At 40.0% G+C, this 12148-nt stretch overlaps 1 protein-coding gene across 1 annotated transcript in view; it reads left to right on the top strand.

Moving 5' to 3' along the window:
• washc5 (WASH complex subunit 5) overlaps positions 1–12148 on the top strand; it is a 159276-nt gene that overhangs the window by 66210 nt on the left and 80918 nt on the right. The window contains exon 13 of the mRNA XM_073052838.1: positions 7496–7571. Coding sequence (XP_072908939.1) covers positions 7496–7571 — 76 coding nt within the window. The remainder of the gene's footprint in view (positions 1–7495; positions 7572–12148) is intronic.

Raw genomic sequence — 12148 nt, forward strand, 5'->3', positions numbered from 1 at the left:
TCCCAAAGACAGTCCTCACCCCCTTCAGAAGAGCCATAAGGTTTGGCTAACTTTAAAAATGTTGAGAAGCTAAACAGAAGCAAAAGTACACGGTGATATACCTATCTCGAGAAATACTTACTATAATGTGAATTTTATATTACTTAGTTGTTATTCTTTATTCGCTCACTTACTCCTTTTTCCACACCAAAATTAGAATATATATATGTGTGTGTGTATATATATATATATATATGCGCGTATGTGTATGTATGTATATATATGTATATGTGTGTGTATGTATGTATGCATATATATATATTGTGTGTGTGTGTATATAGGAGTACACAGGGAAATATTTTCTGTGTAATGGATTTGTTCACTGACTTTTATGAATACTGCGATGGGGGCCCTCAACTCACAAATAAGAGGGGTTATCCCCCACAGCTAGACATTTCCCAGAGACCTCAGCCTTGGAATCACACGTTTGTTGCCATTTTTGTTATTATTTGAGTTTCTTGGTTCTTATTTGTTCAGGGAGTAGATCGATTAAGTTTTATTCTAATTTCAATGATACATTGACAGATAAATGCAGATGGCTAAGGACAAGATAAAATTCATTTCTTTTAATGTAAATGGGCTATTAAATCAATCAAACATAAGGGAATTTTATCTAAAATGAAAAAAGAACAAGCCCATGTAGTATATTTACAGGAAACTCATTTAAGTGATAATGAGCATAAAAAACTAAAGAGAATGGGCTTCACTAATCTGTTTTTCTCCTCATATAAATCAGGACATAGGAAAGGAGTTGCTATTCTTATCTCAAGTAAGCTAAATTTTGAAAAAATATTCAAAATGGGAGATAAAGAAGGCAGATATATTCTGGGAAGGGGGAATATAGACGGCAATTCAGTTACTCTGTTGAATTGATATTCCCCCAGGAAGTGATACTGGTTTCTTTCAGAAAATTACTGATATTATGGTAATGGAAACAGAAGGTCTCCTGATATGTGGGGGAGACTTCAATTTACAATTACAACCAAACTTAGACTCTTCCAATAGAAAAACCTATGAAACAAAATCCTTGCATAAGAAAGCTAATACACTTTTTGAGGATGTTGGTTTAATTGATATATAGGACCTTTTCCCTGACAGAAGGGATTACACTCATTATTCTGCTCCACATTTTGTATATACAAGAATAGACTATTTCATAACATTTGGAAAAGACAAAGACAAAATAAACACCTGTGGAATTGGGACAATAGATTTAAGTGACCATGCACCTATATATTTATCTGTTGATTTTGACCTACAACCAAAGAATACTATTTGGAAACTAAATTCAAGTCTACTCAATGATCCGTACTTTAAGGAACAAATTTAAAAAGAAATTGGTCTCTACTTAGAATTTAATGATAATGGAGCGGTTTCACCTCCCATTTTATGGGATACTCTGAAGGTTGTCTTAAGAGGGAAAATTATAGCGACATCTTCATATAAGAAAAAATTAAGGAATAAAACATTAGAGGAATTACAAAATAGGCTGAAGGAACTAGAGAAAAAACACAAATTGAATTTGGCACAGGATACATTAGGGGAAATTAAAAGAATTAGGAATGAAATAAATAATTTGGCTACGCAAGAAATCAGGAAAAACTTAATGTTTCTGAGACAGAGACATTATGAAAGTGGATCGAAATCTATGAAAATACTGGCGTGGAAACTGAAAAAAAAGATGGCAGAAAATACAATTCATAGAATTAGGGACCCAAGAAAGAAAATGATAAAAAATAAGCTAAGTGAAATTCAAGAAGCTTTTGAAGTGTTTTACAAAACTCTATATTCCAAAGTTCCAGGGGGAAGCGTAACCCAAATTGACACCTTCTTGAATTGTCTAGACTTACCCACTTTAAGCGAAGAACAAGATAGAAGGATGACTGCTGACATAACTGAAGTTGAATTAAAAGCTGCAATTAGCAGGCTTAAATTACCGTAGATTCCGGACTACAGAGCGCACCTGATTAAAAGCCGCTGGCTCTAATTTTAGAAATAAAATCAATTTTTTACTTGTAAAGGCCGCACCGGATTTTCGGCCGCAGGTGTCCCACGTTGTAATATGAGATATTTACACAGAAAGATATTACACGTGAGGATTTTTTAACTTTTAATTAAATCCATATGGTAACAAAAACAAATACATATTGCAAATGCTTTTTTTCGAACCGTGCCCGTAACGCGGCTACTTTTAAATATACGTTGCGTATACTTCTTTACTGAACAACATTCCAATATCTCCTAACGACTGGTAAAAAATATATATACTGCAGCCTACCAGGAAAAGTTATTGATCGCCTTTAACTTAAAAGCAGCGTTTTCGCTCCGCCACTCCCCCCCGCCGTCCCGTTTATCGCAAACGGCATTTAAAAGCAGCGTTCGCTCAGATCTAATGCCGCTCCGCCGCTCGCCCCCGCCTTCCCGTTTATCGCAAACTGGTATCCCACAAGACGCGGCGAAACCGGGTGTGACGTCATAGCATCCCGCGATGTAGTACAGAAAACAAATATAGTTAAAACACTTCTAACTTTAACTAGAAAATGAATTACTAAGCGAAAATATTATAAACTAAATAACTGCCATAAAGGCAGCACAATGCTTTTCTTCGAGTGTTTTCCATGTTGATGAGGGTGAGTACAAATGACTGATTTACAATAATTTAATTGTGAAAGTGCGCTTGATTTATCGTACAATTTCATTGGACCTCTGTGAACTACTCATCAATTTTATTGGTCTACTGTTACGAGGCAAAATGTTTACGAGGCGGCATGAAAAAAAATCATGTATTAGCCGCTCTGGATTAAAGGCCGCAGAGTTCAAAGCTGTTCAAAATGTGGGAAAAAAGTAGCGGCTTAAAATCCGGAATCTACGGTAAGCAAGTCACCAGGATCAGATGGGTATACGGCAGAGTGTTACAAAGAATTTAAAAATGAGTTAATTCCTGTTTTACTCCCCACTCTGAACTGGGCTCTAAAAAAAGGCACAAATGCCACCCAGTTGGAAGGAAGTGATAATCTCAGCTATACCGAAAGAAGGCAAGGATAAAATGGAATGCGGGTCATTTAGACCAATATCCGTTCTTAATGTAGATTATAGATTACTTACCTCCATCATGGCCAAACGATTAGAGGAGTTTCTACCCATACTGATATGTAATGATCAGACAGGTTTTATACGACAACGCCAGACTCAAGACGATATACGAAGGACACTTCACATTATGGATCATATACAAAAACATAAAATCGAAGCAATAGTAATAAGCGTGGACGCTGAAAAAGCATTTGATTCAGTTAGTTGGAATTTTCTATACAGAGTTTTACATAGATTTGGTTTCCAAGACACAATTATTAAAACTATATAGACACTATGACAATCCTACTGCTAAGATTAAAATCAATGGATATTTATCAAATAGTCTTACCCTAGAAAGGGGCACGAGACAGGGTTGTGCATGGTCACCACTACTCTTCGCGTTATATCTGGAACCATTAGCTCAATGCATCAGACAAAATGAAGCTATCGGGGAATTACTATTAAAGGGACAGAGCATAAATTGGCTTGTTATGCGGATGACATTTTGATCTATCTAGGGCAACCAACATACTCTTTACCTAAATTGATGCAATCCTTTGAACAATATGGTCAATTATCAGGATACAAGATCAACATAGATAAAACCCAATTACTTTGATATTACTATAGCCCACCAAGAGAAATTGAAAGTCGATACCCCTGGGCATGGCACACAGAGTCTTTCAAATATTTGGGCATCTGGCAAAATTATCATGATGTAATTTTCAGCCTTTATATAAAAATATTAAGGAAGATGTGGCAAGATCTTTTTTCCTGATTCGTTTCTTCAGTCTCAGTTCAAGGATTGAGTCTATTAAAATGAATATACTGCCCCGACTGTTATATCTCTTTCAGACCCTACCAATAGAGATTAATCAAGAACAATTCAATGAATGGAACAAGATGGTATCAAGGTATATTTGGCAGGGTAAAAGGCCTAGAGTTCGTCTCAAAACTTTGCAATTAGCAAAGGAAAAGGTGGGGGGGGGATGGGGCTTGCCTTCTCTTAGAGATTATTATTTTGCAGCACAGTTGAGAGCTGTGATATGTTGGTGCAACCCATCATATGACGCTCAATGGAAAAACATTGAGGAGCAGGTACCCATACAAGCAATTTTGGCTGATAACAACCTGCAAAAGTACATAAGTACTATTGATAACCCATGGGTGAAATTGACTCTTAAAATATGGAAAACTACTATAAAAGAATATAATCTAGAGGGAGATATTGCAATTCTTAAATGGTGTGCATATGACTCTGATTTTACACCAAATAAATTGGATGCTAGATTTAAGGACTGGACAGCTAAAGGAATAACAGTTCTTTGCAACATATTGAAAGAAGGAACACTTTTCAGTTTAGAAATGCTTAAAGAGAAGCACATATTAGAAAAATAAGATTTTTATCTGTATTTACAGATGCGACAATATGTTAATAAGACGCTTAAAAATGTAACCAAGGCAAATACATGCTTGATAGAGCTCTTTAGAAAAGCATATAATTCAGATAATGGTAGTAGAATCATTTCAAGCATGTATAAGGGGTTGTCAAATCTTAAAACACATTCGACTTCATACATTAAAACAAAATGGGAGAAGGAAGGTGGGATAATTATATCTGAGGAAGAATAGACAACAATATGGAGATATCAATGGAAGTTTACCAATTCACAGAAATGGAGGGAGTTTGGATGGAAAATCTTGATAAGATATTTTATTACACCCTCTCAGAAATCCCATTATGATGGTAACCTCCCTATTTGATGGAGAAATTGTGGAAATCAAAATGCAAATCATTATCATATTTTTTGGGACTGCCCTGTTATCAAATACTATTGGAGGGGGATACACAATGCCCTATAAGACATCTTTAAATGTGAAATACCCTTGGAGAGTAAGACCATATATTTTGGATATATACCTCAAGAATGGTTGAAAAGAGATAAATATTTAATGAATATACTGTTGGTGGCTGGTAAAAAAACTCTTACTAGGAATTGGTTATCACAGGAGAGCCCAGCTTTAAATACATGGATGGAAATTACAATGGACATTTACAAAATGGAGAAGATAACAGCATCTGTTAATTATAAGCTGGAACAATTTGATTCATAGTGGGGGGGAAATGGTTTAACTACATAATGACTCATAGGCCTGATTTTATTCTCACAAATCAATGAATCTGTTGTTTAAAAAAAGATCACGCCCTACTTGTACATAGTTCTTTCCTTTTGCTTGTTTTTTCTTTCCACTCTTTTCTATAAGTGTATACCCCAGATAAATACTTTGTGGAGATTTTGTGGTATATATGATTATATGATATATATGTACAATGTCTGAAATACATCTTGTGGAAATGTTTGATGAACTTCAATAAAAAAAATAAATTACAAAGAAACGAGGATGGTGCCGGAGGATTGTCGTATTGCTCATGTGGTTCCAATGTTTAAAAAGGGTTCTAAGAGTAAACTGAGCAATTATCGGCCTGTCAGTTTGATGTCAGTGGTGGGTAAATTAATGGAAAGTATTCTTAGAGATGGTATATATAATTATCTGGATAGACAGGGCCTGATTAGGAATACTCAGCATGGATTTGTGCGTGGAATGTCATGTTTGACAAATCTTACTGAATTTTTGGTTACGAGGAAAGTTGACGAGGGTAAAGCAGTGGATGTTGTCCATATGGACTTCAGTAAGGCCTTTGACAAGGTTCCGCACGGAATGTTAGTTAGGAAGGTGCAATCGTTAGGTATTAATATTGAAGTAGTAAAATGGATTCAACAGTGGCTAGATGGGAGATGCCAGAGAGTAGTGGTGGATAACTGTTTGTCAGGTTGGAGGTCGGTGACTAGTGGTGTGCTGCAGGGATCTGTATTGGGTCCAATGTTGTTTGTCATATACATGAATGATCTGGATGATGGGGTGGTAAATTGGATTAGTAAGTATGAAGATGATACTAAGGTATGTGGCGTTGTGATAATGAAGTAGGTTTTCAAAGCTTGCAGAGAGATTTAGGCCAGTTAGAAGAGTGGGCTGAACAATGGCAGATAGAGTTTAATGCTGATAAGTGTGAGGTGCTACATTTTGGTAGGAATAATCAAAATAGGACATAAATGGTAAATGGTAGGGCATTGAGGAATGCAGTAGAACAGAGTGATCTAGGAATAATGGTGCATAGTTCCCTGAAGGTGGAATCTCATGTGGATAGGATGGTGAAGAAAGCTTTTGGTATGCTGGCCTTTATAAATCAGAGCATTGAGTATAGGAGTTGGGATATAATGTTAAAATTGTACAAGGCATTGGTAAGGCCGAATTTGGAGTATTGTGTACAGTTCTGGTCACCGAATTATAGGAAAGATATCAATAAAATAGAGAGAGTACAGAGAAGATTTACCAGAATGTTACCTGGGTTTCGGCACCTAAGTTACAGTGAAAGGCTGAACAAGTTAGGTCTTTATTCTTTGGAGCGTAGAAGGTTGAGGGGGGAGTTGATAGAGGTATTTAAAATTATGAGGGGGATAGATAGGGTTGACGTGGATAGGCTTTTTCCATTGAGAGTAGGGGAGATTCAAACAAGAGGACATGAGTTGAGAGTTAAGGGGCAGAAGTTTAAGGGTAACACAAGGGGGAATTTCTTTACTCAGAGAGTGGTAGCTGTGTGGAATGAGCTTCCAGTAGAAGTGGTAGAGGCAGGTTTGGTATTGTCATTTAAAGTAAAATTGGATAGGTATATGGACAGGAAAGGAATGGAGGGTTATGGGCTGAGTGCGGGCCACTGGGACTAGGTGAGTGTAAGCGTGGGCACGGACTAGAATGGCTGAGATGGCCTGTTTCCGTGCTGTAATTGTTTTATGGTTATATGGTTATATTAGTCAGGGAGGAGGCAGGAGAATGGAGTAGAGGGGAATAGTAAATCAGGCAGGATGGAATGGTGGAGGAGACGCAATGGATTTGAATGGCCTAATTCGGCTCCTATATCTTATGGTCTTATAAGATTTAGCAGTTGCTGAGATACTCAAACCACCCCATCTGACACGAATAATCATTCCATCGTCAAAGTCACTTGAATCACATTTCTTCGCCGTTCTGATGTTTAGTTTGAACAACAACTGAATCTCTTGACTGTCTGCATGCTTCCTGCATTGAGTTGCTGTAATGTGATTGGCTGATTAGTTCTGTGCATTAACAAGCGGGTATACTGTCTACTTCATAAGGTGATCACTGTGTATATCTCTATCTTTTTTGGCTCTTTCAGAGATGCACAAAAGTGAAGGCCTTGCTTTCTTTTTTTTTTTGGTGAATTCTTGGACTGATCTACCTCTCTGCTCTGAGCAGTTAAACTGTGCGCTCAGCGGTGGATAACATTTCTGTTTGTTCGCAGTTACACGTCTATCATGCAAGAAGGTATTCGGGCTAGTCCTTTCATGGTAACCAAGCTTAAAGCAACATTTTTAAAGGTAAGTGAAGCGAAATGAGAAAGCATTGGTGTCTCCAAGTGGATAAAAGTATTGATTTCATAGAAACCTATTCACTTACCATTGGAGAGTGTATTGGAGTTTTGTTCTGCTGCCAACAATGTTTCAGTGACAGAAACACAGGAGATTATGCAGATGCTGGAAATTCAGAGCAACACATACCCAGTGCTGGGGGAGCTCAACAGGTCAGGCAGCATCTATGGAAAGGAATGAAGAGTCAACGTTTCAGGCCGAGACTGTTCGCTGGGACTCAATGTTATACTGTCCTGAAGGGTCTTGGCCTGAAAAGTCCACTGTTTATTCTTTTTTATAGAAGATGCCTGACCTGCTGAGTTCCCCCAACACTGGGTGTGTGTTGCTTTGTGACTATAATTTGATTTTGTTTAACTGTAAGCTGAGCCCACTATGACCCATTTCTCCAGTTTTATTTTTGATTGAATAGAGTTTTATACCAGCTGGGGAGATGACCAAACCATCTGGGCCTTGACCTGATGTCTCTAGTTTGTTTATTTGGTAAAACATGCTTGGAAACACTGGCTAAGCACACTGTGTCTGCAACAAACCTTGTGTTTTGTTCTCTAGAGGCACAGTTCATTTTGTATGAACATCACTTCCTGTATGAAAGCTTTTTTTTAGGCAATTCCTGGACAGGTGTTTTTTTATTCTGATTTGAAGCGTACGGTGGAAAGACATTGATCTCCACCGACTCTTTGCCCTTGAAACAGCAACAGCTTTAAGTGTTTGATCATGTTGAAGGACGCTGCTCCCAGAGTAAGTTGGTTGCATTCGAACACCCCACTCTCCAGCACCCAACTCCCCGTCAACGCCCGCCTTCCCAACCATGCCTACCTGCACCCCCCCCCCCCCCCACGACCGCTTCCCCCCACCAACCCCTGCCTCTCCTTGCTCCTGGAGGATGGTGCCTGGGTCTTCGGAAGCATTAATTGGTGCAGTTTGTGGTTCCTGTTCTATGTTTTTCCAGTTTGTGCTTAATCGTTTTTATTACAAGATGTTGATCAGACTGGACTGGCTCTTCTGCCTGCATTGTGCTAAGCTGAACTGAACTAAACTGAACATTCCCAGGCAGCTTCAATGACTCTAGTTTTGATGTTCTATATTCTGTGTATCATTTGATTGTTCTTTTGCTGTTTGTGCTATTTGTTCTTTTTGAAAGGTATTGGCTGTTTGATGTTTTCTTTTAATGAGTTCCATGGTGTTTCTTTGGCTGTGAGAAGAATAACCTCAGGGCTGTATACTGCATACATAGTTTGGTTATAAATATACTTAAAATCTTTGAATATTGGTAAACATTTAGAACATAGAATATAGAACAATACAGCACAGTACAGGCCCTTCAGCCCACAATGCTGTGCTGACCCTTAAGCCCTGCCTCACATATAACCCTCCACCTTAAATTCCTCCATATACCTGTCTAGTAGTCTCTTAAATTTCACTAGTGTATCTGCCTCCACCACTGACTCAGGCAGTGCATTCCACGCACCGACCACTCTCTGAGTGAAAAACCTTCCTCTAATATCCCCCTTAAAGTCATGTGTCCTCTTGTATTGAGCAGTGGTGCCCTGGGGAAGAGGCGCTGGCTGTCCACTCTGTCTATGCCTCTTAATATCTTGTATACCTCTATCATGTCTCCTCTCATCCTCCTTCTCTCCAAAGAGTAAAGTCCTAGCTCCTTTAATCTCTGATCATAATGCATACTCTCTAAACCAGGCAGCATCCTGGTAAATCTCCTCTGTACTCTTTCCAATGCTTCCACATCCTTCCTATAGTGAGGTGACCAGAACTGGACACAGTACTCCAAGTGTGGCCTAACCAGAGTTTTATTGAGCTACATCATTACCCCACGACTCTTAAACTCTATCCCTCGACTTATGAAAGCTAACACAAGCTTTCTTAACAACCCTATCTACTTGTGAGGCAACTTTCAGGGATCTGTGGATATGTACCCCCAGATCCTTCTGCTCCTCCACACTCCAAGTGTCCCGCCATTTACTTTGTACTCTGCCTTGGAGTTTGTCCTTCCAAAGTGTACCACCTCACACTTCCCTGGGTTGAACTCCATCTGCCAGTTCTCAGCCCACTTCTGCATCCTATCAATGTCTCTCTGCAATCTTCGACAATCCTCAACACTATCCACAACACCACCAACCTTTGTGTCGTCTGCAAACTTGCCAACCCACCCTTCTACCCCCACATCCAGGTCATTAATAAAAATTGTGAAAAGTGGAGGTCTCAGAACCGATCCTTGTGGGACACCACTAGTCACAACCCTCCAATCAAAATGTACTCCCTCCACCACAACCCTCTGCTTTCTGCAGGGAAGCCAATTCTGAATCCACTTGTCCAAACTTCCCTGGATCCCATGCCTTCTGACTTTCTGAATAAGCCTACCGTGTGGTACCTTGTCAAATGCCTTACTAAAATCCATGCAGATCACATCCACTGCACTACCCTCATCTATATGCCTGGTCACTTCCTCAAAGAACTCTATCAGGCTTGTTAGACATGATCTGCCCTTCACAAAGCCATGCTGACTTTCCCTGATTAGACCATGATTTTCTAAATGCCCATAGATCCTATCTCTAAGAATCTTTTCCAGCAACTTTCCCACCACAGATGTAAGGCTTACTGGTCTATAACTATCCCTACTAACTTTTTTAAACAAGGGGACAGCATTCGCCTGCCGCCAATCCTCCAGTACCATTCACATGGACAACGAGGACATAAAGATCCTCGCCAGAGGCTCAGCAATCTCTTCCCTCGCCTCGTGGAGCAGCCTGGGGAATATTCCGTCAAGCCCTGGGGACTTATCTGTCCCAATGTATTTTAACAACTCCAACGCCTCTTCTCCCTTAATATCAACATGCTCCAGAACATCAACCACACTCATATTGTCCTCACCGTCATCAAGTCCCCCCTCATTGGTGAATACCGAAGAGAAGTATTCATTGAGGACCTCGCTCACTTCCACAGCTTCCAGACACATCTTCTCAGCTTTATCTCTAATCGGTCCTATCTTCACTCCTGTCATCCTTTTGTTTTTCACATAATTGAAGAATGCCTTGCTGTTTTCCTTTACCGTACTCGCCATGGCCTTCTCATGCCCCTTTCTTGCTCTCCTCAGCCCCTTCTTAAGCTCCTTTCTTGCTACCTTGTATTCCTCAATAGACTCATCTGATCCTTGCTTCCTAAACCTGCCTTCTTCCATCTGACTAGATTCTCCACCTCACTTGTCACCCATGGTTCCTTCACCCTACCATTCTTTATCTTCCTCACTGGGGCAAATTTATCCCTAACATCCTGCAAGAGATCCCTAAACATTGACCACATGTCCATAGTACATTTCCTTGCAAAAACATCATCCCAATTCACACCCACAAGTTCTAGCCTTATAGCCTCATAATTTGCCCTTCCCCAATCAAAAATTTTCCTATCCTCTCTGATTCTATCCTTTTCCATGATAATGTTAAAGGCCAGGGAGCAGTGGTCACTGTTCCCCAGATGCTCACCCACTGAGAGATCTGTGACCTGACCTGGTTCGTTACCTAATACTAGATCTAGTATGGCATTCCCCCTAGTCAGCCTGTCAACATACTGTGACAGGAACCCGTCTTGGACACACTTAACAATCTCTGCCCCGTCTAAACCATTGGAACTAATCAGGTGCCAATCAATATTAGGGAAGGTAAAGTCACCCATGATAACAACCGTTATATTTGTACCTTTCCAAAATCTGCCTCCCAATCTGCTCCTCAGTATCTCTGCTGTTACCAGGGGGCCTATAGAATACTCCCAATAGAGTAACTGCTCCCTTCCTGTTCCTGACTTCTACCCATACTGACTCAAAAGAGGATCCTGCTACGTTACCCACCCTTTCTGTAGCTGTAATAGCATGCCTGACCAGTAATGCCACCCCTCCTCCCCTTTTCTCCCCTCTCTAACCCTTTTAAAGCACCGAAATCTAGGAATATTGAGAATCCATTCCTGCCCTGGGCCAGCGAAGTCTCTGTAATGCCCACTACATCATAATTCCATGTATGTATCCAAGCTCTCAGTTCATCACCTTTGTTCCTGATGTTTCTTGCATTGAAGTACACATACTTTAGCCCCTCTACCTTACTACTTTTACACCCTTTATTCTGTTTCTCTTTCCTCAAAGCCTCTTTTTATGTTAGATCTGGTTTTACTCCATGCACTATACTTGCTGCTCTCACATGACCTTTATCCTCCTCCACCTCACTATCTGCTCTAACACTCTGGTTCTCCTCTCCCTGAAAATCTAGTTTAAACCCCTTGGAGCAGCACTAGCAAACCTTCCCGCAAGGATGATTGTCCCCCTCCAGTTCAGGTGCAACCCGTCCCGTCGGAACAGGTTCCACCCTCCCTGGATCAAGGCCCAATTGTCCAGAAACATGAAGCCCTCTCTCCTGCACCAACTCCTTAGCCACATATTTAGTTGCATTATCTTCCTATTTCTAGTCTCACTAGCACGTGGTACGGGTAGCAATCCTGAGATTGCAACCCTGGAGGTCCTGTCCTTC

This window comes from Hemitrygon akajei, chromosome 1 (genome assembly GCF_048418815.1).
Source record: "Hemitrygon akajei chromosome 1, sHemAka1.3, whole genome shotgun sequence".
Classification (NCBI taxonomy): Eukaryota; Metazoa; Chordata; class Chondrichthyes; order Myliobatiformes; family Dasyatidae; genus Hemitrygon; species Hemitrygon akajei.